Source organism: Acomys minous (assembly GCF_964271855.1).
Source record: "Acomys minous genome assembly, chromosome: 3".
In the NCBI taxonomy this organism is placed as follows: Eukaryota; Metazoa; Chordata; class Mammalia; order Rodentia; family Muridae; genus Acomys; species Acomys minous.
The window spans coordinates 53,968,679-53,994,289 of record NC_140485.1 but is presented as its reverse complement, the minus strand read 5'-3'; the positions used below and the strand labels follow the sequence as shown (position 1 = coordinate 53,994,289).

General features: G+C 55.6%; 3 protein-coding genes across 4 annotated transcripts in view; 1 reads left to right on the top strand and 2 right to left on the bottom strand.

Moving 5' to 3' along the window:
* Nucleotides 1-1,088: 1,088 nt before the first annotated feature.
* FREY1 (Frey regulator of sperm-oocyte fusion 1) lies at nt 1,089-2,813 on the top strand. The gene is made up of 3 exons (XM_084776640.1): nt 1,089-1,759; nt 1,913-1,986; nt 2,153-2,813. The coding sequence occupies exons 1-3, from the start codon at nt 1,656-1,658 to the stop codon at nt 2,272-2,274; spliced, it is 300 nt and encodes a 99-aa protein (XP_084632766.1). The 5' UTR covers nt 1,089-1,655; the 3' UTR covers nt 2,275-2,813.
* On the bottom strand, nt 2,369-19,751 carry MAPK8IP1 (mitogen-activated protein kinase 8 interacting protein 1). Of its 2 annotated transcripts, none has more exons than XM_084776638.1 (12): nt 19,601-19,751; nt 9,890-9,995; nt 7,802-8,107; nt 6,311-6,392; nt 5,323-6,135; nt 5,096-5,171; nt 4,511-4,683; nt 4,120-4,229; nt 3,871-3,987; nt 3,632-3,702; nt 3,431-3,529; nt 2,369-3,094 (listed from the first exon to the last, which is right to left on the bottom strand). In XM_084776638.1, the coding sequence occupies exons 1-12, from the start codon at nt 19,696-19,698 to the stop codon at nt 3,022-3,024; spliced, it is 2,124 nt and encodes a 707-aa protein (XP_084632764.1). In that variant the 5' UTR covers nt 19,699-19,751; the 3' UTR covers nt 2,369-3,021. The 2 variants fall into 2 exon arrangements, with proteins under 2 accessions (XP_084632764.1, XP_084632765.1); XM_084776639.1 differs by lacking the exon at nt 19,601-19,751 and adding an exon at nt 11,022-11,406.
* Nucleotides 19,752-22,146: 2,395 nt separating this feature from the next.
* The window catches only part of CRY2 (cryptochrome circadian regulator 2), a 32,074-nt gene continuing 28,609 nt past the window's right edge, over nt 22,147-25,611 (bottom strand). Inside the window, exon 12 of the mRNA XM_084775949.1 lies at nt 22,147-24,253. The gene's annotated coding sequence lies outside the window, so the exon portion shown is untranslated. The remainder of the gene's footprint in view (nt 24,254-25,611) is intronic.

Sequence of the window (25,611 nt, the reverse complement as noted above, 5' to 3'; positions counted from 1 at the left end):
CAAGCCTCTTTTAGCATGGCCATGGATGGATGACCAGGGCTTCTATTTATCCTTTCCCCTGCAGGGCTGAACAGAGCCCTAGGAGACGCTCTGCTCTAGGGCACAAGTCAGAGCTGCCAGGGCTGGGGCAGCGTGTGTGTGTGTGTGTGTGTGTGTGTGTGTGTGTGTGTGTGTATGTGTGTGTGTGTGTTACACACACACACACATTAGAGGTCCCCTCCCTGATACTCCCTGCAGGCTGACCCTGGCTCAGGAAAATTGAGGTTGCTGGAGCCATGCAGGCTCCTTGGAGAAGACAGGGGAGGCCTGGCAGGGCTGTTGGGGCCTGAACTTCTGTCCTCAGTATTTGCTCTTCCCTCTCTTCCTTCTGTCCTTTCTTTTTTGGGAAGGGTGGTGCTTTTTTTGTTGTTTCAAGACAGGGTTTTTCTGCATAGCTTTGGCTGGCCTGGACTCACTTTGTTGACCAGGTAGGTCTCAAACTCAGAGATCTGCCTGCCTCTGCCTCCTGAGTGCTGGGGTTACAGGTGTGCACCACTGTGCCCAGCTTCCCTTTCTGTCTGTCAGATGAGACTCAAACTCTTGGCAGTGTCTCAGTGCTGAACTACAGGGTAAGCTGTCACACCTGCCTTGTTCCTGTCCTTCTGTGGTGTGGACTGTTCCTAGCAGAGGTGCCCCTTGACTTTGGAGAGTGCTGTCTGCACCTGTCTTTCAGGCTCCCTTCCTACAAGATGCCCTCATAGTCCCGGCCTTCCCTGACAGGCTTGCCATGTGATTCTGAGAACCACAAGCCCGGGCCCTGAGCTGGGGCAATGGAAAGGACAGCTTTTCTGTTTGTTGGCTCTGGAACTGTGACCCTCTGCTTAGCCTGACAAGCATCCTGGGTATTTGGACTGTAGCAGGCTTTCAAACCGTGCAAGGCATAGTTCAAGCCCTACAGTTCCTGACTACCAGAGGAGGTCTGTGTAAATACTACACTGGGATCTTGGAGCTGGATGGAGGCAGTGTTGGGCAGCACAGTGGGAAGCGCCCCCTGCAGTGATGGCAAGAGAGTAAAATCTAGTAGGCTGTGAAGCTCAAAAACTGTAGCAGTGTTGTCATCTTAAAGCTAGACAGAGACTCAGCCACCACACCACCCAGCTAGCCCACAGCCATCAGTGTTGTCAGCAGCCTGGGTAAGGGCAGCTGTGTAAGGTCTTGGTGGAGTGCAACACTGAACTGCTGAGTAGGTGGCATAGACCCCCGGGGAAGGTCTGGTGGGGCATCATATACTTGGTGTGGTTCGCAGTGGGAAAGGGGGCTATGTCTCTCCAGCACTTCATAGTGAGTGGACTGGCAGGCAGAGAGGATGGCTCTGATACTGGGCATGACAGGAAGTGAGGAAAGAGATGGATAACGCCAGTGGACCACGGGTACTGTGTGGGGAGGGATGACGATGGTGGCATCCAGGATTTGGATAGTGTGTGGAATTCTAGGTCCCTAGAACTGAAGAGGTGTTAGGGACATGTGTATGACAAGTCTGTAGGATGCAAAAGGGAAGAAATGCTGATGCTGAACCCTGGAATTAGTGTCCTTTATGAGGTGGCCCTGAGAACTGACACCAGGTTCTGTCCTGCGGGGGGAGGGGCAGGCAGAAGCCACAACAGGGACTGTAGGAGATGGTTCTCACCATGCTTGGGGCTCTGTACCCCAGAGCTGGGCTCAGTCTCTTCCTTTTTTACCTCATCCTGGCAGGCGCGCTCCTTTGGCCTCAGCCCCAGAGGTAAGGCCAGAGCCCCAGGGCCTACAAGACTGGATGAGGCTGACCATTATCCTGGGAAGGGTTAGCTTATGAAGTCTTCACCCCGACTGGCCCCCACAGGGAAGTGGCAATGGCCTTTGGGGTCAGGGCTCAGCACAGCAACATTTCCCATAGGTCTCAGCGATCTGTTCCCGAGGAATTCTCAGCCCCGCTGGAGCTCTCACAGCCGCTCTCAGGCCTGGTGGATGGTAGTTATTTCTCTCTCCTCCCCCGCCCTCCACAGCAGCTGCCCCTAGAGGTCCCCTAGGACCAAGCCCTGTGTCTCCTACTCCCAGACTGCCTCTTCAGAGCTGGCTGCAGCCCCAATCCAAACCAGCAGCTCTTCCCTCCACCATGACCCTCTTCTCTCTTTAGACTATGGGGTCAAACCCAAGCACCCGTGGCCAGGAAGGCCCCGACCCCTTCTCTCTCAGGCCCAGCAGCGCAAGCGGGACGGGCCCAACATGGCTGACTATTACTATGATGTGAACCTGTGATGGGAACCCGCATAAAGCTATTCTGGGCAGCAAACGCTTGGCTCGACAGCCTGTGTGTAGCAAGAAGGGGTCCGAGTAAATACATGCACAGTGGTCCAGACAGGAGACAGCGCTTTATTAGTCGTACCCAGGTGACAAGATGGTGATGGGTTGGCTGGGGCCAGCTGAGAAGCCTCCTTCCCCTGCCAGACAGGGCCTGCTGTAGTCCTCTCCTTCCTTGCACACACAAGCCTGTCAGGACTAGCATGCTGACCAGGCTGGAGGCTGGAGCTGCTCAGAGGCCCCACAGGTAAGAACAGGGTCTTCACTGTCACCTGTTGCCATTTCCTTACTGGAAAGTCCTTGGGAGGTGGTTGGGCTCAGCCTGAGCTTGGGGCTCTAGGTGAGGTGGGGACAGGGGCAGGTGGGCACTTCCAGGTGGCATGGGCTTTGTCAAGGCAGGAGCCAAGAGCCAGAGAGCCAGAGCCCCTAGCATGAAACAAGGCCCAGGGGATCCCTTTGTGGCCAGAGGCTTGACCCGCCCCCGCCCAAGCCCCACCTTTCCCCAGTCCCCAGAGCCTATACTGTCCTCCATAGATGAATCTAACCCCATATATTACAATAAACTGTATCTGCCTCTCCCCACACCCCTGTTCCCCCGCCCCAGCAGCCCTCACTTCCCCATTCTCTGGTGGCAGTGCCACATCCTGTCAGCAGCCAGCTGTCCTAGTACTGGCCTGGGGCTGAGGGGCTGCAGAGTGGTGTCTGCTACTCCAGGTAGATATCCTCTGTAGGACAGGTGTACTCCACAAACTGCTTGTAGAACTGCTGAAATGCACGCCTGGAAAATGGGATACTGGAGTGAACAGGAGCCTCAAACCAGGTTCTTTAAGAGGAGCTTTGGGACTCTGGGACAACTTAGCTGTTCTCTGAGCAGTGATTTCCCAAAGAGAAAGGCCCAGCTGAGAAAGGGCCCAGTGGTTAATCAACCAGAAAGTGGCCCAGACACTGGGCTCCTTGGGACGCCCCCGCCTCCAGGAGTGGGGTTTCCAGATCTAGGGGAGGACGGGGGTGATGCTGACACTGAGCACAAAGCAGCTCCAGGGCTTGTGACAGTATTTTACTTGGGCAGGCCCTTATCAACACACACAGACACACAGATAACACACACACGTACCCCACAGACTCAGCCAGGGCTTTGGTGGACTCTTCAGACACAAAGACATGGCAGGCAAACCTGTGGTCAGCTGGGTGCTTGGTGATGAACCCAAAGTACCTGTGGGAAGGTAGGCATGTATGGTACAGGATTCTCACCCACGCCCATCCACAGGGGCCCACGACTACCAGTGGGCCCCTTATGTCCACCTCTCCTACTTACTTGTTGTTCTTTGGATGGTATCCACAAAAAGAGATGTTTTTTAGCTGGAAAAAGTGGCTACATTTATTTCCCTACAAGGAGGGAAGAGAGAAGGAAGATGGGTCGGCTTGCAGGGGTAAGCAGGCAGGAAGGGCACGTGGGGGGGGGCACACAGGGAGAGGAGAGGCACATGGCAGGCAAGAAATAAAGGGGGAGAAGACGCACATGGGGCAAGAAGGCTGGGGCTTGAAGGAAGTCACCTTGGCCTCCTGAGCATCATCAGCTTTGACACCTATCTTGACACCCCTAACGCTGATCTCGAGGACGCAGCTGGAGGGCGGGTTAAAGTGCACGGTGAGCCGGCGGGTGGTGGCAATCTGCGTGAGGGGCCATGTTGGAAGCTCGTGTCACAGCACAGACTCTAGACCCCCTGGGTCCTTCTCCCCCAATAGTGTGGGCTGGCTGAGGATAGGCACCCCAGGAGAAAGGAGGGGCCCAGGCTTGAGTACCTTTTGCATAGCGGCACAGAGGACATCGTTGCCCTTGTGATAAGGAACCTGGACGGAGCCTAGGAACTTCACGCGGAACTGGTCAATCCAGTCGCTGTTTTTGGCAAGGGCTGGAAAGCGAGCACACAACAAAGAGTGAGAGAGCCATCAGCGGGGCTCAGAGCCAAGCCAAGGTGAGTGAGTGCAGTGTGTGGAGCGAGTCAGGCAGCAGAAAATGCCCCCACGGGCCCCAACCTGGCTGGGCTTCACTTACTAAACTGTAAGGAACTGAACTTGCGTCTTCTCTACTCCCCAGCTGGCTAAGACCTGGGGTATATGGTCACTGGGAGAGAGTCAGATGGGCAAATGCAGGGGTGCGTGGGTGGGACGGGGCTTGGGGGAAGGGCACTACCTGCCATGTGCTCAGGCTCCTTGGTGACCTCAATGGCATAGTAGGCAGGGAAAACACCTCGAGCTCCGGTGCGCATGTTATAGGCTTCGTACCAATAGTCCTCCGCCTGCAGCTCTACCAGCAGAGGGTCATCCACTTCTAGCTCAAGTTCGTCTTCATGTCGAGGCACAAACCTGTCCCCAAGGGCATGTGAGGTAGTGCTCATCAGAGTTCTTTAGCCAGGCCCATTCTGGGGTCCTGAGCCATTGACATTTGTAGAATACCCACGTACATGTCACAATGATGCCTCCTAGGGGACACACAACACTCAGATATGTGTCTGCTACCCCAAAATTCAGGGGCCAGGGGGAAAGAGTGCCTAGGCCTAGATCAGCTGAGAGGCTACAGAAGGTGAAGTCTTGCCAAGAAGAGGTGAGGTGGGGTGCAAGTTTTGTGCAGGGCTAGATTAGGTGTGTAACCCTGGCTTCCTCCTCACTCCTCGGCATTTGTCACTAAGTGAGTGCCTTCAAGATGACAACCATCCCCCAGAAGCCGAGGCTGTGCCAGTGATGGGCTGGCAGAGGCAAGGAAGGGGTAAGCTCTCACCTGAATATAGCCCGATGGGTCTGCTCATGCTCCTCCCCATTGATGACACAGGAGAACAGCCCGAAGGACTCGGCACCTGTAGGAAGGCAACAGGCTGGAGGAGGTGGCCTCGGCCTGGGGCAGCAGGAAGCTCTGGACTGCTCTCAGGCAGACCATATGGTGTCTGAGGGTCACACCATCTCAGCTCTCCCTGGCTGGGCCCCCCGACTCCCTGCTCACTGACTCACTGGAGGAGCGAGAGCGGCCACTCATGAAGACATTCAGGAACTTCTTAGAGAAGTGGACATCAGGCTCATCCGGTGTGGAGTCCTCTGAGAGGCAGGCGGGAGGCCGGGGCTGAGGGGCCTCCTCATATTCCTCCCCAATGGCTGACTCGTAGGGCGAGGAGGCAGAGGCACAGTTGTCATAGACAGTGGCAGAGTCGCTTTCATCACTGTAGTCTCCGAAGCACGGCCGCAGGCTCACCAACTCAAGCTGGGCATGCTCATCCACCACCAGGGTGTACTTGACTGAGTCGTAGGACAGGGCGCTGGTGTCCGAGCTCAGGGAGGCCCGTGGAGGCGGTGGTGGCTCCCCGAGGCTTGCCCGCCACCCTCCACCCGCTGGCTCAGCTCGCTCTGGGGATGACAGGCAGTCGAAGCCCTCATCCTCTTCACTGATGGAGGGGTGTGGCCGCCCTGCAGTTGCAGAGTAAGCAGCAGGGTCTGGATCAGAGCTAACTGACATCCGGCTCTCAGTGGGTGGCAGGAAGGTGGAGGTGGGTTCTGCAGGGTCTGGAGGCCTCTGCACAGGGGTCAGGTAGATCTCCTCCGTCGCCTCCAGCCGCACATCTGCCTGATAGTGGATTCGGTCTCGATGCGAGTGGCCCCGGCCACCAGGTGCAGTGGCAGGGGGACCACTGGGAGGTGCCATCTGGGTGGCAGCACTACGGCGACATGGGCTGTCGGTGGAGGTGCCTCGGTCCTTGGTGGGAACGGGACTGCTCTGGGGTGGCAGTTTATCACTCAGGCAGATGTGTTCATGTGGAGGTGTCTGCTCCCCTGGAGAACAGGCAGGTTCGTGCTGAGGGCAGAACCCCGGGCCAGGTACCTGTCCCCTCCTCTTCCCAATTGTCTCCATCAGTAGGCTCTGCAGCTGGCTCCCAGGTGACCTCAGCCCAGATGGGCCAGGTGAAGGCTACTGGGTCTCCAGCTTGGGGAGAGAGGCCTGACTTACCTGTCTTCAGAGGGGAAGATGATCGAGACACACGGTCCTGCCAACTGTGCTTTTTGCCTAAAGAATTATTATTCAGCGTGTCCTGTGCAGAGAACAAAAGGCTCTTATGAAGAAGCAGTAGTCAGCAGTGCCCGGCACAGGGAGGCCCTGGTCCTGCCCCCATCAGGCCATTCCTAGGCTGTTCCCATACCATCTTGCCTTGCCAAAGGCCTCTCTGCCAACCTTCCTCTAGCAGGCAGGCAGGGTGGGAAATTACCACCCTCCCCGCCCCACAGGCCTGCTGGTTTGAGACAACTCAAGATCTGCAATGGTGGCATTGGCCAGTGTGGGTGCTGAGAAGCCACTGTGAAGGAAGAAGCAGGGCTCCCAGGAGAGTCAGTCAGCAGCCCCAGACACCGAGGGGTGACATGGTCAAACCCAGCCCTGGTGAAGGACAGGATGAATGACTCCCCGTCCTGCACCTCAGAAAGCCGGGGGTCTAGCAAAGTGACAAGGACATTCTGGCACAAGGAAGGGTCTCCCCAGGAGCTGGCCTGTGGGCCGGGATGAATCATTCAAACCGTGACTCCATAACACTCACCCCCACTTCAGACCACGTGACTGAGGAATGACAGATGTAGTGTCAGCATCCCTCCTTCCTGGATCTCCCGGAATGCTCATGTGTCCCACATTCTCAGCCTCCTGAGACTCCTGAACAGTACCCATGCACAAGGCTCTCCTCATACAACTTGGGCTCCCTCCCCAGCGAACACCACAAGCAACACACACACACACACACACACACACACACACACACACACACACCACACACACTCATGAATTGGGCTGCCAGAAGCCATGCCAGAGAAGACTGGGAAAGGGACCAACTCCTTCCTCACAGCCCTTGCACCATCCCCTACCAGCAGCCCCAGCTCCCAGTACCTCTCCTGCTTAGGCCTACAGGACAGTGGGTCAAGGCAGCCCTCTGTGGCATCCAGCCATCCACCAGGGGCCCTAGGCCCCCCAACTCAGACAAGCAACTCCACTCCCCCCCCCCCACCTCCCCAATCTTTATCACCTTCTGGAATGCCCAGCTGCTGAGATGTCCAACGGGAGGCAGACCCTGAATTCCCATTCCCACCTTCATCCTATGGCTCCAGATGCTCTTTTCTCCAGGCCCTACTGTTGCCCCAACCTTCAGAGAAGCACTCTAATCCAGAGGACCCTGTCACAACTGCAGGAACCTAACTCCTTTGTTAGTTCCCCCGCGACTCTCCCCACTTAAATCACTGGCAACCCCTTCCACCCTTTCCAGGCTCCATACCAAGACAGCAGGATTCAGCCTTTCTCAGGACAGACTTTCCTAACCACTCTGGCCCTCCCAGCAGAAAACCTGTCCCTCCCCAGGAACTGCGCGCCTATGTCCCTGGCCTCACCCACAGGCTCGCGCCCCTCCATCTTCCCTGTCCACCTAGGGCGCCGCCCCCCTCAGCTCGCCCCCGGGTGGCTCACCTGAGACCGCGGCACCTGCGGGAAGAGGTTAAGCGTGGTAGGTCTCTTGGGCCGGTAGGTGTCTCCGCTGCCTGTGCCCGGGCCCTGGCCCTGGCTGCGAGGCGGCGGCTCCTGGCCTGACTCGGCTTTAGGAGGCCCCACTCCTGACCGCCGGGCAGCGAGCTCGTCGTCCTCCTCCTCGTCGTCATCCTCAGCTCCGGGAGTGTCGCCTGTCGCGTCGATCAGGTCCATCTGCAGCATCTCCGCCTGCAGCCGGCTCCCCGCGTTGCCGCTGCCACCCGCAGATAGCAGCCCGGCGCGCGGGGGCTGCGCGGCGCGGACGGAGAGGCGTCAGGGGGAGGGGCCTTGTGAGCAGAGGAGGGATCTCGCGGGAGGGGCGGCTCTGATGCCTGTGCCCCGCCTCCCCAATGGACGAGTCCATTTCGCGGCTCCCCCCCCCCCCCCAGGGGAGGAAGACTGGAAGCAGGGCAGAGACAGGAGCACTGGGCTGCTTCCGTCTGCCCTCTAGAGAGACCTCGTCCCCACGCCAGCCAGCACAGAGAACCGCCCACGCCTCTCCTCTCCTACGGTTTCCCCTCCCGACTTCTTGCACCCTCCCGTTTCCTTGGCAACGGCCAGTGACCTCACCCGGGTTGTAAGCCGAGCCCAGAGTGAAATCACCGCTGTTGCCATGGAGACCTAGGGGTCGCCCAGGAATTCCTGTCCCAATATGGATGGGTGAGGCAACTGGCATTTGAAGGAGCCATTGAAGCACACTGGGGAAAGTGGGTGTCAGCCAGGTGAGGAACACTGCAGTGCGGACCAGAGGCCCCGACTAGACCGAAGAGGGACTCTGAGGGGAAGCCCTTCCCAGCCAGCTTTAACCTGAACACTTTCTTCAGCCAACCCCGCCTTTATAGTCCAGAACAACATGCCGCTAACTCTTGGCACCTTGGACAGATCCTCTGACCCGTTATCCCTCAAGAGTTGACTGGGCCTTACTGCAGTCCTCCAGGCTACCAGAGGGAAGAGAACACTCATGTGCGTTGAAGCCACTGAGACTTTGACTAGGCTCCCACTGGGGCATTACCCCCATTAGTCTAGTTACTACGGGGGGCGGGGGGTCCGGGCTAACTGCAGAAGATCCTCTCGGAAGTTTTGCATATGCAAGACAGCGTTTTTCAAAGTCCAGAGCAGGTATAGGACCTCAGAGAAGTCATGGCCAAGCCCTGGGATCACTCCCCAAGTCCAGAAGACGTGGCCTCTGCCTCCATCCTTGCTGCCTGGCCAGAGGGTGGAGGATTGGGTATGAGGACCATAGAGTCATCCTCACAGCTTGCTTTCCTTTGCCTGGAAGTTTCTAAAAGTGCTAGGGGTAGCAGGAGGTCAACGCTAAGACAAATGTCCTTCCCTGGCTCTCACTGCCACCATCTCAATGTCCAATCTAGCTACTCAACTACCTGGTAGAGACACAGTGCTGACCTCTGACCCCTACCCCTGTGCAGTTGCTGTCTATAGCCTGCAAGCAAGTCCTCGCTTTGTGTTCTGACAACAGAATGGGGAGAGAGCCTGCCACTATGGCAAAGCCAAGGGGCTCAGAGCAATACTGGTTCTGGAACAACCTCTCAGCAGGGGCTACCGGTGGTGTGTTGGTGGTGCGCTCAGCGTGGTGCTGTGGTGGCGGCCATGGGAGCTAGCCCAGTGGCGCCCCAGCTCCCCTTGCCTGCCCCAAAGCACTGCAGATTCCACCAGACTCCACCCTGTACTGCTGCAGGGCCCTCTGCCAAGAAGCTCCCGAGAAGCCCTTGCCTTCACACTGGCCTTCACCGCCACTGTTTACATCTCAAGTCCTCCCACTCCTTATTCCTGTGAGAACAGGAGGAGCGACTTTCAGCTTTAGCACTGACAAGACAATGCCAAACATTAAATGAAGATTTTTGGATTGAACAGCCAAGGTGTGCCGGACCTTATACCAGATGCCTCCTGCATTGCTATTTCACTTTCTGGGGTGCCACACACACTCAAAAAGCTCCTTCATAAATATAGGGGTGCCTTCACCTTTGTCCCCATCCGTCCACCCCACGCAGACTCTCCAGACCCAGCCCTTACCCGGAGAGACAAGGTATCTTTGCACTGTAGGCTGATGCCACACTCATCGGTGATCTCGGAAAGGTCTTCATCCTCAAACTCCTCCAGGCTGATGTCATGGGTGAGCCTGATGGGGACAGAAACCAAAGTTACAACCCAGGGGTCCTAAGTCCCAACTAAGCCTGCTGGTTATCTCCTTCTTCCCAGGGGAAGCCCCTGGAAGTCAGGTGACAGCCCCCAGATGGAGGCCTCAGTCTGTCACCACAGTGCCAGGGGAAGGATTTGGGGTTGGAGCCAAAAGGCATTCCACCTAGAGTGGCGGAGGAGGCAGCTCCAGGTTCCTCCAGCATCACCGGCTGGGAGTTCTCCGTCCTGCTGCCAACCAGAAGGCAGTCCTAGAAGGCCCAGCTATGCAGCACCTCAACTCTGCTGGGGAAATGCCTCCATGGCCAAGGCAGTGCCAACCCCAAGAGGCACCCAGAGCAAGGAAGCCTTGGCATTCCACACTAACAAGACTCAAAGGGCCACCAGAAGGAAAGGGCAGGTGCCCCCTTCTTTCATCCACAAAGACACACATGATTCAGGCATGGTTACAGTGAGAGGGACCTGGGGTCAGCCTGTTCTAAGAAAAACTATGGTTTCCTGTTAAGGTCTTGGTCTCATCTCTTTAATTGCACAATCTCATTTGGTGTAAGGACCCTGAACAAATGGGGTCAGGGAAGGCCCAGGGTAGGGCTTGTGACCGACCACAGAGAGCACTTGGGCACCAGAATAACAGGCTTCCAGGTCCCCAGGCTAGCCTGTGTGCCCACCTTGGGATGGACTTCTGAGATAGCCACTGTGGTGGCTGCCTGTCCCCTGCACTTGCTCACCCTAACCCTGGCATGCTGTCTGTCTTGGTGTAAATGGGACACCTCGGGGAGTTGGAGAGACTGCCCCGGCCTTTTCCCAGAGCCAGGAGATTAGCACATCGCAGAGGTATACAAGCTCATCCAAGGTCACCTAGGAGAGGAAGGACGGAAGTAGCTCCCAGGAAAGCCTAGAAGGCTCACATCTCTGTCTTCTACCTCAGTCTTAACAGGGCTCCTGAGCTCAATGGAGCACCTCCCAGCCACCCCTCCCCCCGCCCTGAGGCCAGCCCCCAGGACCCTACCAGTGCTCCCACTGATCCTCCAACCAGCTGTCATTGTCTGGGCTCGAATCCATCTTCAAAACCAGCTGCAAGGAGAGCCCTGCCCGGCCAGGGGGCTGCGGGGCTCCAGGACTGCCCTCTCATGCCCAGAAGGGTCGGGGGGCCAGAGCTCAAGGCAGGGCTGGGGCGTCTGGCCTCCACCAACTGGGCCTGCCTTTCTGCATCCTGCTGGCTGCAGAAGCCTAGGGAGCTCATTAAAAATAGATGGGCGGGAGAGGAGGCCGCAGCTGCCGACCCAGGCCCCAGCCCCAACTCTTCCTGGCCCAACCCTGAGCTGCGGGCAGCTTCCTCCCTTGGCGGCTCGACGCGCAAGCGATGTCGCCGCCTCCCCCGCGGGATCAGGTTACTGCAATCAATGCTACTGGCTCCACCTGCCCTTCCAATGCCCCTGTTGGGGGCTAGAGTGACCCCCTCCTCCCTCTCAAGGCCAGGCTTGTTAGCAGACGGCAGAAATCTGGCGATTTTTCCCCCCTCAAAGCCAGACCTTGATCTGCTTTAAAGGGACAGAGGCACACTGAGGAAGATGGAGGGGCTTCCGAAACGCTCCAAGAACGGACACCCGAATCCACATAGCCACAGGCTCCGCCTCCACACCGCAACGGCGAGGCTTCTGCAAGCTCAGGGCCAGAGCAGTTGGGTCGGGGATTGGCGCACCCTGGAAGGACCGGCAGGTGGGACAGTGATGAGTTTGGACCTTTTTGGAGCAGGGTTGGGAGTCATTTGGGAGTGACTTTGACTGAGCCCGGAGGTCTCTACTGGCAACTGTCCTAGAAGATTCTGACCCCAAGGGTAGCAGGCTGCCCGGCATGGGGGTGTGGCTACCAGCTGGTACGAAAGTGGCAAAGGAGCTGGTCCAGGCGCCCAAGCACCCTTCTTAGTCTTGCCTACCGGCCTTGTGGCTAACGCTAAGTGCAGCCTGCCCGTAAGGTCTGGGACTCAGACAGCAAGGCAGTTCCTGGGTCTCACAGGACATCTTCTCTGGAAGTGTCCTTGGATGCCCCAAGCTCTGCTGGTGACACCTCTGTCTCCTTATGCCAAACCATGCACCCACCACACCAGCTTGCCTGCTGGCGCCAGTCTCCCTATACCTCTACTACCCCTCCACACCCTATTCCTGGACTACTACCCCTCCTGTCGCCATGAGGCAAAGTCTCAAGAGACACCACCATCCTGTCCTCTCCTCACTCAAAACCCTCCAGTGTTCTCTGCAAGGGGGAGACTTGTACCCTGTGTGGACTTACCTGTTAACTGAACCTTGCTCCCTAAGGGTGGGGACTGGACCTCCACAGTGCCCAATTTGGGACCTGCATGGCACATGTGGCAGACCCTCAAACTGGGCATGCCACAGAAATGCTCAGAGAAGCCGTCCTCCAGGCAGCCTTCTCACGGAGCAGGTTCCATCCTGTGGTTGGATCCATCAGAGATGCCCTACCCATCCCAGCTACAAAGTTGGACGGAGTACCCTTCCCTCATCGTCTGTGTTTCTCCCTTCCTGATGCCTATCTAGACTGGTGGGTCCTGGAGGGCAGAGGCGGCAAGGGTGCCAGGTACACACCACGTGCTCGGTAGATATATGCCAGGTGTTGGCCACAGGATGGCCTCAGTCTCCGTCCTTCCTCTCAGACTAAAGACTCTGGAGTGGGGCTGCAGGCTTCTGTATGGCCATAAGATGTGTCCCTGTGTATCCACGTCCCCTCAGCATGACCTGATGGGCCAGTTCCCTGAGCAGCAGCTCTGAGTGAGGCCAGGCCAGATGAGGGCACTAGGTTAGCGGGGCAAAGATGAGAAGAGCTTTAATCTAAGGGTTGGAAGCCCACCATGAATCCTTACCTCCCTGAGGGCGGGGAGGGTGTTCTTGCCTTCTCTCACTTCCGGAATTCACCCAAGAAGGAAGTCCCATGTTTCAAGCATGTAAAAACCTTTGTGTTGCTACCCTTGTCTTACTTTGGGGTGAGATGGCAGGATGACACCATATCAAGGCCAGAAGTTGGAGTACTGAAAGAAAATCTTCACTCTTTTTCTAACCTGGCAATCAACCCTGCTGTATTTCCTTACCACCCTGGAATGGGGCTCTGGGCCATCTTACAGATGAGGTGCCCTGGGGCCCAGGCATAGAGGTGTTGTACACCCTAGTCCCCTTCCTGCCTGCCACCTCAGGATAAGATGGGAGTGTCTGAATCCCAGAGAAGGCAGGAGGTCATTGCCAAGGAGGGGGCAGGGCTGGTCAAGAGCTGCCCGCCGCTGTCACCTCACTCTTCCCTAGGCATAGATGGTCTAGATCTCTTGGGCAGAGATGCCAACAGTGGGGGAGGAAAAAAAGAGGCAGGGGAGGCTGGCGGGCAAACTGGGAAGGCAGGAAGGCCGAGTCCTAACCTTACCTAAGGCATTTCCTTGGAAATCTGAGCCCTGGCCTGGGAGGCTGAGAAGTAGAATCGCACAGCCCTGGCAGGTTAGCGGCTTCTTCCTAGGGGTTGGGCCTTGGGCAGCCTCGCAGGACAGCAGCACGGCATCCATCAGTCCTACCTGCCCTTATTTGGTAGACACATAGCATAGCCATGCTTGGTGGCCCTGTGTTAAAGTTTGGTCACTGGAGGCCACCCTGACTTTGACATCTGTCTTCCTGCAGCACATGCCCTCTCACATGCAGGGTTGGTCCCCGGCCACACCTTGCTCAGGTTCTGGATGTGAGCCTGCCCCTCACTCCCCACCCTGGCTCTGGTTGGGCTGGGTTCTGCTGAAGGATTCCAGCTCACCTGCTCCAGGTATTCTCCCTTCCCTGCTGCCTCGGTTCCCTCTTCCTTGTAACCCTCCCAGCAGAAGCTCCGGCTGTTCCTAGCCTCTTTTTCACTCCTTCCACCCAGGAACAGGCAGAGGTGGCACAGGAAGTGAGGGACCAAGTACAGCACTGAGCCTTCATTGAGTTAGGCCACACTTGAGCCTCAACTCCCAGCTTCCTGTGTGAGGTAAAGAGACCAGCAAAGGGACCTTTGGCCCCAGCCATGGTGCCCTCTGGGCTTCTTGTGATAGAAGCAACCTGAGATCCAGCCTGTCCTTGCAGCCCTAGATCTTACGGAGCTGGCTTCCAGACCTAGAGGATACCCCACTGGCTCCCCTCCTGCCCACCTTTCTAGTGTCTCTTAGCCCCTCCGTTATAGAAGGGCTGTGGGGTCTATGCCTCCCATGGTGTGTCCCCTCCCCCCTGTAATGACCTTCACCTGGTAAGGTTCCACCAGTAGGAGTTTTGAATAAGTGCTGAACTAACTACAGCATTCCTGCATCTTTCTATGTTTTTGACTTGCAAATATCTAGGTAAGTGTTCCCTTTGGATGCAACTTGAACAGTGAGTGACTCAGCTTGGAGGAAACCTCCGCACATGGACAATTCCACACATCAAAATCCCTTACACACAGAAACGTGTTAGATGTTGTGGGGGTGGCACAGCTGACCTAATTTGTGAGTTGGGGTTATTTTTGTTTTGTTTTTTTTGTTTTGTTTTGTTTTGTTTGTGAGACCTTTTAAGCACCAAGCTAGGACTTCTTGCTAGAGCCAGGGAGCACAGCATTCCACTGCACAGACAGCTTTTGCATCTCCTGGAATGAGCATTACAGAGTCTGTGTGTGTGAATGCGGAGAGCGACAACCAATAAAATAAGCAAAAGGACAGGCTGGGACTGGAAATAGCTCCACCCACAGTGCTGGCCTCATATGCAAGGAGGGTCTGTAATCCCCGGCAGGCACGGCACACACCTGTAACCCCAGCATTTGGGAGGTGGCAACAGGAGGATCAGGAGGAATTCAAGGTCCTCTTCAACTACATAGTAAGTTCCAGGCCAGTCTGGGTGACAAGAGAACACTTTTTTTTTTAAAGGTGGGGGCGGGAATGGGGGAGGCAGGCTGGATAACCCATGGCACCCACGAGAAGACAGGCACAAGAAGCGCGTGGTCGGGGATACGTGGGGTGGGTGAAATCTGGCGAGTTTGCCTTTCCTTTACTGGGCAAACCTCTGGCTCCAGCTCCTATAACCTCGCTTCGGACTCCTATCCCTAGTCCCGGCACTGCCAGCCCCTGGCCTCAGTCTCCTAAATGCACTCCAACCTGTGCAAAGCTACACACACAGACACTAAGCAAACAGCTGTTAGGTGCTGGTAGCCTTGGCAGCCTGGGCGGGGGTGGGAGCAGTGTGACCCTTACTTGCATGTCCAGTAACAGTACGTAGCCGGCACCCAGTAGAGGTTCCCCAGAGTTGTACATGACTGTGAGCAGGGTTAGGGGGTCCAAGACAACATTCTAGAATGGGCAAGACCCCTAAGTTGGGATGGGGGTGGTGATAGGATTTATGAGAACTTTTAGTCTCCAAGGCAAAAATGAGGTTGTGCCATTCCCCAGGGACCCAGATACCCAGAGAGGGCTGATGCTAGAAGGCTGGGAAAGAACTCCTTCCTTGGCTGCAGCTGGGCTGTGTGAGGCTAACCAGTTCCTCTGCGGCCCACCACGCGTTCACCAGGAGCTAGGCCAGAGGCAGCAACAGCCACGCTGCCTCGTACCCTGACCACAGCAAGGCTGCTGTCCCCAGCCTGGCCACTTCGTTCTCTCTATGTCCTGGGTTCTTCTTGAGGTGACAGTAGTCTCCTCTAAACAGTGACACTCCAAGGACCATGATTCTGGTCCTTTCTACCTGCCCTCCCCCACGCTCTATACCCCAAACCAACTGCTCACTTCACTCTACCAACTGTGTCAGCAATGATCACCAATCTAAGATCCGGCAAGCGCCAAGGTGACTAGACCATTGCCTGCCTAGTCTCTCATCTCCCAAGGAGTCCTGAGACCACCCTAGCTCATCACTGCCTCACCCTCAGACCAGTGGGAGGATCTGGTCTGCCCCATCCCTTAACCACCTCCCATCCTGTCCCCAGGCCTTCTTCTCGCCTGCCTGCAGGATAGGCCACAAGTGTCCCCGCCTCCCCATCCACTCTGTGCAGTAGCCACTATCCACCAGTGGCTGCCAGTCCCCGCCTGACCCCAGTCCAGCACCCAGCACTTGTGGATGAAGAATCCAGCATCCTCTCATGGCTCCCAACTTCCCACACAACTTAGCTCTCCACACGGCCAGACACGTGCCATCCTGCCTGTTTGCCTACTCCCAAGCCTGTCTTTCCCAATGTATCTTCCTCCTCTGTGAGGATTGCCTGACCTCCTGTAGGAACTGGATCTGCATGACCAGCACACTTGGCCTATCTGGGAAGACACTGTCTCCCTTTACTCTGTTGGGACCTCTGCATACTGCGTCTCCCTGTGAGCCTGGTGAAGAGTTCGCTTGATGAGCAATAGAAGGCAGTGTGTATGGCTCTGTAAAGAGGTAAATAAAGGACTCTGCTCTGTGGTGAGCATCTCTCATGCTGAGGCGGTGTAGTGGGGTCGTCAGAAACCATCCAGGGCTCCATCGGCACCAGAGGCTCTATCCTGACTTTGTTATTAACTTGCTGCATGTTCTTGGGGAAGTCACCAGCCCTCTCCTGTTTCTGTATAAGGGAGAGATTTACTGGACCTTTCTCTCATTCTCCCCCCCCCACCCCCCTCTGCAGTGGTAGAATTGGAATCTAGGCGGTCCAGCAGAACAGGCAAGCATTAGCACTCAGCATACCCCAGCCCTGATGGGCTGACATCTGAGGGCTCCCTCACCAGGGCTCTTAGCCACACACTTAAAGCACACTGTTGATATTGCTTCCCATGAATGCCCCTTTGTCCTGCTGGTCCTCCCATTTGGGATGACTGTCCCCTGCTCCACCCCTTCATCCCACACATCCAGGCCCAATGGATCCATTATGCAACGCTCTAAACTCTCTTCCCTGGAGCTTTCTTTATGAAGAACATGGATCAGCTAAACATATCTTTTGCTATGCTGGAAGTAACTCAGTAACTTATACATACCCCAAAATAAGAAGCCAAATGGTACCCAAACAGGTAAGTAAAAAGTTCTCGCTCCACCCCACATCCAGGCATACCACTAGGGACCAGATGGAAGATTTCCATAATCAGAAAAACCACCTAGTTCATACTCATTTAAGTCAACTTCCGACAGATGCGCCAGTCTTCCAAGTCCACACATGCTTACCCTTCCAAAGGCGCACCCCAGTACCCTAGGGCTCGCTCTTCCGGTGGCCGACTGAAACCAGATTTTCTGGGCTCACATCAGCTCCACTACTAGCTGCTCTATGGTTTCCTCATCTGGAGGCAGCATCCGTAGTACCTGTTCACATGGTTACGGGGGACACACTCCTGCACACATACAATCCGTAGCGTGGCGCGTCCCTCTGCTCAGCATTCACCACTGCTCTGTCCTCCAGGAGAAATACTCCCAGTGCATCCATCCTCAACTCAATAATAAACCAGGAAGACACCGCTGCCACCTACTCTGGGCTGAGTAATGGGGAGAGCGAAGTGCTGGTAAGCACCACTTACACTTTCTGGAAGCTCACAGTAGAAATCACACACACACACACACACACACACACACACACACACACACACACAGACACACACACACACACACACACACACCAAACAAACAAACAAAACCACACACCACATCTGAGTTCTGGAACCATCCTAATCAGGGGCTAAAAAAGATGTTTTGAAGAACAACCAAAGACTCAAAGGACTTAAGTGCCCAGTCTTGAAGAACACAACTAAAAGGAGCAGTTGACCCCAGAATCCTATGAAAGAGCCACAAGGCAGCGTGATTGCTCGGGTTAAATGGAGCTAGACCAACGGCTGCTCAGGCAGGACAAGGGGAAGGGCAGTGGAGGCTGCTGAAGTAGGCAGCAGGCCACGCAGGGCCCAGGACACTGCCCAGTATTATTTTCACAAGCCTGCTTTGTCTCTCAGCCAGGCCACGGTGTCCTGGAGGGCCAGCCCACTCGTTACTCAGCCTTTGGGTACACTGTTGTCACCATTCTACATAGTCTCAGACAGGCCTGTATAATAAATGATAACTTCCTGTCAGGACAGGGCTGTGAGCCTACCCTGGGACAGAGGGTAGGGCCTATAGGGAGAGGGCAGCGAGCAAGCTCAGACCTAGTTTCAGGTTCCAGTCCTGGCCCAGTCTCAAACTTTTCTGTGGTCCCTAAGCCAGCCCCTCTGCCCTCCTTCCTTTCCATTGCTACTGTTCTGCAAAGGGCAGACCACGGTGCCCCCTCAGGGTGGTGGTGAAGGGTCAGTGGACTACACTCAAGAAAAGCTTTGACAGAAACAAGCTGTGCAGATTCCTGCCCGTGTGGACGGCTACTTGTTGAACAGTGACTTCATGTCTCCTTCCCAGGCTGGAATCAATATTAATTAGCCCACTCAACAGATGAGACCAACGAAGACAAAAGCATACTTGGGTCAGGCAGTGAGGAAGCAGGAACTAGGATTTGAATCCATGTCCCTCACAGCTAATTCTCTTCCCTTGCAAAGGCCTGACCTGCCAGGGGGGATCGGAAGTGTCTGCCTGGCCCTCTAGCCTTTCTTCAGGTTTGGAAGCTTCCTCTGGCCCTCTCCTTCTGAAGCAGGGCCTCCTTGGAGGATCCAGGGCCTGATCATACCATTTGAGATCCCTGGGGGAGTTGGGGGGGGGCTGTCTCCGCCCACCTGAGGACTTGGGAGCTAGAGCCCCCTTCAACTGATGGCGCCAGAGCACAGCTGGGGTCTGGCTGGGGCAAGGGCCCCAGGAGAAAGAAAGGCGCCTGCTCCTGAGATTGGGAAATCATGAGATGTGTCTCAGCTGCTTTCTTCTAGACTCTGGAGCAGTGACACCCTTCTCCTCTTCCTCACCAACTCCTCCCCCCCCCCCCCCCGTGTGTGTGTGTGTGTGTAGAAGACATTCATTGGTCCAACACATCACCCCTTACAGCTCTGAAATTCACCTGCTCTAACATCAGGTTGAGGGGTGGGTCGCAGGGGAGCTCAGGTCAGGGTCCTGAGTTTATACCACAGTAGAGAACCCCAAAGGCATCCTGGATATCCAAAGGAGGTTGGGTTCCACTGGTTGAGGTCGATCCTTCTGCAACTGGCCTGAGGTACAACTGACCAGGTGGGAGCTGCCCAAATCCAGAAGACTGTCCAAGACAGCCTGGCCCATCTGGCCGGCTGGGGGAGGGGCTCATGACTCTCTCCTCAGAGCACCAAGGTTGTTACTCAGAGAACTGGGGCCCCCAACCTCCAGCCTGCCCCCACCTTGGGCCAGAAACCTTGAGACTCAGCAGGAAAAGTCTGGCCGGGTTGCTGCACCAGGAATTCCATCCAAACCCCAGACCCATTCTCTGTGCCAAGGTGGAGGGGGAAGGCTACCTCCCAGGTCCCTGCCCCAGATTCACCCCGAGCACCCCACCTCAGAACATGGAATGGCGGAGGGAGCTGTGGGGGGCCACGCGGTGGCCACCAACCTGGACTGGAGGTTGTACGGCTGGGGGCTCGGAAGGGACGCCGCCCTCGGAGTCCCCGGGGATTCTGAGGTTCCGGGCCCGGCCGAAGGGCGGGGCACGCGTGGCCGCAATCCTCACCTGAAATTGGGAGGCGACGCGATGTGCAGTCCCAGGAATGGGGAGACAGCCGGCGGGGAAGCGGCTCCCCCGTCCAGGCCGCTCTCTCGCTCCGCCATTCCCGGGCGCAGCCCTGGCCATCCGGGCGGAGCGCAGCGCGGGAGGCGGCGGCGGCGGCGGCGGAGGCGGAGGCGCTGCTAGGAGGCCGCCGCCGCCGCGGGGGCTCGAACTGGGCTAAAGCGGGCGCGGCTCGGGACTGCGCGCCGCTTTGCCTGCGGGTCCCCGCGAGAGCGCCCGGCGCGCGCCCCCGGACCGGCTGGGGTCTCTTGGTCCCGCCTCTGCTCCGCCCCCCCCCCCCCAGCGCTCTCCGAGGTGCTGACGTTTTAGTCCGGTGGCCCTGGGTCTTATCAGGCCTCCCCCCACATCTCAGCGGACTCCCCAGACACTAGCAAAGCTTTGCTCCCACTCCCGCCCAAGAGCTGGACCTAGATCCAGGGCATCAGGTAGCTAATGGCAAGGTTCTGCTCTCAAAGGCCGTCTTTGGCCTTCCACAGTAACAGGGGTGGGAATGAGGGTTGCAGAAGATGGCCCAGAAAGGTGAGGGGATGGTGGAGTCCAAGAGCAATCAGCTTTGAAGCCCTGTGGCCTAAAACCACAGCTTGGATCCACAAGTAAACAGGCAGTGGGGATTTGTATTGGTGACTTCACAGCTCTAAGGCTTCTTTCCCATGTGTGAAATGGGGTATAATCCCTCCATGACTGTGATGAAGAAGAAACGTAACAGAAATGCTTCTCCCTGGGAGTTAGGATCTAGCCCTCACCTCTCCCAGAACTCTCTAGAAGGGCACCTCCGTTATGACCCCCTTGAGCTCTGGATATCTTTGGTGACCTGAGCTATGTTCTTGGTTTCTTAGCCTTGTGATGCCTCTGTCAGTACTCCCCCAACACACTGATTTTTAATTTCCAGATTGTCTTGGAGTTTACTATGTACCCTAGGCTGACTTTGAACCGGTGACAATCTTGAGTCTCCTGTTAGGCCCTAGGATTAGTGTGAACTGCCATGCCCAGTTCCCAGCACTTCTCCCCCACCCCAGCTTTCTATAGAGCACCCCTTTTGCACCCACACAGTCCTGAACTGGCTTCTCCCACCCTAAGGCCCAGAACCTTCCTCTTGCCCCCACAACGGGCTTCTTGTGGGCTTTTGGTTGCATCTGTTCCCCGTACACACGCTGGGTTTATCTGTATTAGACTTTCTCACACAACATGGATTGCCAAGGCTAGGGCTCTAGTTTTGGTGGGTCACTGTGCCTCCCATCCAGCTTCTCTATGCCTCTGGCCACAGATCCTGCCCTTTACACAGATGGAGCAGGACAGACAAATGTTCTACAGCCTATGGGGTTCCATTTGCAATAAAAAAAAAAGATTAATTATTTATACAGTACTCTGCCCACATGTGTGTGCCTGCACGCCAGAAGAGGGCACCGGATCTCATTATAGATGGTTGTAAGCCACTATGTGGTTGCTGGGAATTGAACTCAGGACCCATGGAAGAACAGACAGGGCTCTTAACCTCTGAGCCATCTCTTCAGCACTGCACTGCTCCCCTCCCCCCTCTTTGCAAATCTTGCTTCCTTTTCCTTCCCAGCAGAAAGCTGCAGGCACCTGCCTTGTACTCAATCTCCATGCTTCAGCCCTGAGAACATTCTAAAACCTGAAACCAGAAACCTTGGTTGCCTCTCCCTTCCCTGCCACTGATGCTTCAAGTAAGGATTGGTCACTTTAACTGTGTTTTGGCTCAGGCCTCTCACAGTAGGCCCTACCCTAACCATCTGCTATTATGATGCCTTCTTTCCAAGAAAGCAGTCTTGTCTAATGATCATGGCTAATGTGTGCTTGTCTCAGCTGGGCAACATCCCCAGGAGGTCCAAAGTGTGTGAGTATGTAGGATAGTTCCCGCTTGTAGAACCTTCTGCTCAAGAACAAAGGTATCTGTCTTAGCTTCTGCAGCCAAGCCTAAGCTCTATGAGAAGCCCAGCGAGGCAGGCAGCCTGGGTCTCAGTAGGAAGTAGGCCAGTGGGAGCTAGGAGACAGAGCCAGGAATGAGAGTCCTACAGTAAAGCTCCTCTCCTTCTGTGATTTTCTTTGGCTTAGTCTGAGCCCCTTTCCCACCAGGAGCACCCATGTGCACGGAACTCTGGCCAGATGGCCCAAGAAAGAGCCAGCATCCAGGCTCCAGGCTTGGCTGCGGCTTCCTTAACCGTGCCCAAACAGCACACACGTGTCTTAGCATATTATAAAGAATGAATACAGACAGACCCTGGATCTCAGTAAGCTACCTGGCACTGTGAGGTGGCACCCAGGAACCAGCGCCCTGTATGGTCTGGGTGACTGACTCTTGATTCTGACCAAGCTGTAGGGCAGCTGCCATCCTGCCACAGGAGCGTACAGCCTCCCTTATGCAAGCTTCACTCCAACAGCAGCAACATGGCGGGGCTTAAAGGGCCACCCATGTCCAGCCTCAGCAGCCCATTTCCAGACCCCCCACAAGATGGACTACACAACACAGCTTTACTCAGACAGGATTAGACATTTATAAAACAGGTAAATATTCACAGACAAACTGTGGGAGAAATACAACCTTCCCAGGAATAGGGAACTCTGTAAAGTGCTTCTTGCCTGCGACCATCCCATGCTAGATCCTGGGAGCGGGACACGGGGCACTGTTCTGGAACAGCCCTCAGGGCTACTCATGCTAGGCAAAAGGAGGCATGAAGCCACCCCAGGGCTCCAGGTCACTCCAACACATAGCTCTGGGAGTGGACTGTTCCATTCATTGGAAGGCTGTCCTGGGGATGGGCCAGCACGTCAAGGAGGTGGAGGGCAGGTGATCTTGCCAACTTGTACCTTGGGAAGAGAGCCGTCATCAAAAAAGCAGAGAAGGGCATTGTCCCCATAGCTAAAGGTGCTGCAAAATAAACACTGGTTCCAGACCTAGCCTTTGACCCTCTTCAGACCAGTTCTCCAAGCCTGCTCTATCCCTTGGCTCTTTCCTCTGGGCCTGGGGCTAGGGAGCAGGGAGGCCACTCCCCATGGTGAACACACACTTCACCAGTGCCGTTTCTCCACACAATCATAGGACGTTTCTAGTCAGAATGATGAACATACACAGTTGGACTAAAGGCAGCGCTCTGCTGAGAAAACCCGAGGCCATCTCAAAAAGAAGCCTGTCAGATGTGCTGGACAGCTGGAGCAGAGGGGACCTGACCCCAGGGTTCTGGTCTGACACAGTGAAGGTCAGGGCCAAGGGCATTAACAACTTCGAGGCTAGGAAAGGTCACAGGGGAGGTAGAGAGGAAAAGGCCCAGAGGCCAGCTTAATGTTACATGTGAGAACATAAATCCAATCAGTACACACACACACACACACACACACACACACACACACACACACACACACACACACACACTGTGGCTCAAGTGCAGGCCACGGGGTAAAAGGAAGACTTGCTCAGTTGCCCACACATCCTTCTTTTCACTTCTTTCTCCATGACCCAGCAGTGGGAGATAGAGGTGGCTGCCCTGGAAAGCAGGCTTGGCCTCTCTGGGAAGGGGATGGTGTGCCAGATGTGATCTCGATTTGACCTTTCACCAACTGCCCAGGCAGTGCCCCACCCCTCAGATCCTTTGAGCCCCTGGAAGCCCAGCCCTGGAGAGCTGACATGGCCATGTGGGTGCTGACTAGAGGGGTGGGGGCTGGGCTGGAAGCCTGCAGAAAACAAGACTGTCCAGCTGCCTGGCTGGGTATCAGCAATACTTGTTGGAGCTTGTGGTACCTGGAACTGTGGTCAGAGGAGCCAGGGGTCCTTAAGCCATGGGACCTGGTTTCCACTACCAGCTCAGACCCTGGCCTGTCCACAGCTCCTGAGAGGCCAAGACTGGACCCTACCTGCTGGGGAATGGACAGAAGACTGGGAGTCTATTCGTCTTCTTGGCATCTACACAGACATGCCATCTGAGGCTGGCATAGCAGGGCTGGGCACACAACATGCCAGTCTGCAGTCTTGGACATCCAGGGCCTGCCAGGGGCATGGGATTTTAAAAGACTGGCCTGGCTGTTTAAGTCGAGATGGGAGGCATCTACTCTAGCCTGCTCAGGTTCTAGTGTCAGAAAGTGCGAACTTAGTCAGCAGGTCTGGCTGCCTCTGGAACCCCACACGTCAGATGAGAATAAAACCTGTGGCCCTCCTGCTCCTCGTCTGAAGAGACGAGGGAGTAAGAGGAGTCTGGGGAGGCAGAGACCAGAATTCGAATTAGGGGCCTACCACTCTTTTGGGATAAGGATGGGGGCTCCCAGGGGCAGCTTTGGGCTGCAGGTCACTGCTGTGGCTTCTAGTCTTGTGTTTGGAGGTCAGGAAGCAGCTCTGGTGAGGAGGCATGATCCAGGGACACCTCAAGCCCAGGCCACATTCAGGATCACAAGAGTGTAAACAGTTGCATGCACATGTAAATGGCACACCATGCCTTCCTCTACACACACACACACACACACACACACACACACACACACACACAGACGCTCGCTCCCCCGCTGGTGACTGGCTTCACTGTAGGTTGCACTCTGTGGCCGTGGCAGCTCAGGCACCCGGGCTTTGCTCTCGAAGCAATGGCTCTCCAGCTGAAAGAGAAAAACACATGTAAAGGGGCACTCGGGAGGCTGCTTCGTTGCCCAGGCACCAGCTCCTCTAGCTGCTTCCCTGGAGATGCCCACATTGGGAGTGGGCAGCCCAGTGAACATGCTGCTTAGGCCACAGTCCCCTGGGCCAGGTTATTGCTGGGCAACCATGGGAGGGGGGGGGGGTAGCTGAATACTGCATCTCTGAACCCAGGGCAAGAGTTCCCTGCATTCCCTCTATCCAGGGATAAGGACAGCAGAGGACAGGGCTACATGCTGTCACCTAACACCTTGAGGGATACTTGTTCAGAGATGACAAGAGTACAGATACTGCTCCCAGAGATGGAGAGTAGTTGTGTGGGAAGTTTGGAAGGGTAAGGCAATGGCTGGGTTTTGAAGCAACAGGTGGGCAGAACTTCCACACACCAATCACAGGCTCTAGCACAGGCTACAGTGGGGCTTGGTGGTGGAGGGGGAATGGAAGGGGCAGAAAGGGGGAATGGGGACACAAGGTGAGTCATTTTAAAGATTTAGAACATCTTAGATCTGAGGCAGAAACAAATGGCCTCACCAGATACCAGAGGACAGGGCAGGCCCACTCTTGTGTCCATAACTGATGTCACTGCTTATGTGGCTCAGGTCTTGCCCCTTAGTACCTTAGGTTATGAATCTCTTTAGGTAAAAATGAGATGGGGTGACCTCAAATCCAAAATAAAAAAAGAACTTTGACCAGATAGAACAAAGCAGAAAACTTCTGCAAGGTCCAGAGACCATGACCTTGAACTACAGACTCCAGAACCAAAGAGTTGCTTCTGTGGTGCTTTGCTATGGCAACCCTCACAGACCCAGACAACCTGGTACCCGGTACCCTGCCCTTTCATAAATGAGAAACTGAACTGACACAGGTGTCCATACAAATAACCAAGACAGGAATGTCAGGACTTCAGGATTCCAAAACCCATGGGCTCTGATAACAAATTATTTATTTTATGTGTATGAGTGTTTTGCCTGCATATATGTCTGTGCACCACATGAGTACCCACCCAGTGCTCCCAGAAGCCAGCCAGGATCCCCTGGAACTGAAGTCATAGATGGCTTTGGATTGCCATGTGGGCGCTGGGAATCAAACCTTGGGACCTCTGCAAGAGCACCCAGTGTTCTTCCTAGAACACGGTGGTTTTGTTTTTAACCAGGAAGTAATCTTTATATTATTCCTCACCAAGACTTATAAGATGTAAAAAGGAAGAAATTCAACAAAGTGGCATAGAGATTGATAGCTAAGCAAAATAAAGTGGAAGGTGTTAGCAATGGGAAAACACTCTTAAAAGTCAGACATGACAGGCAGCGGTGGCGCACGCCTT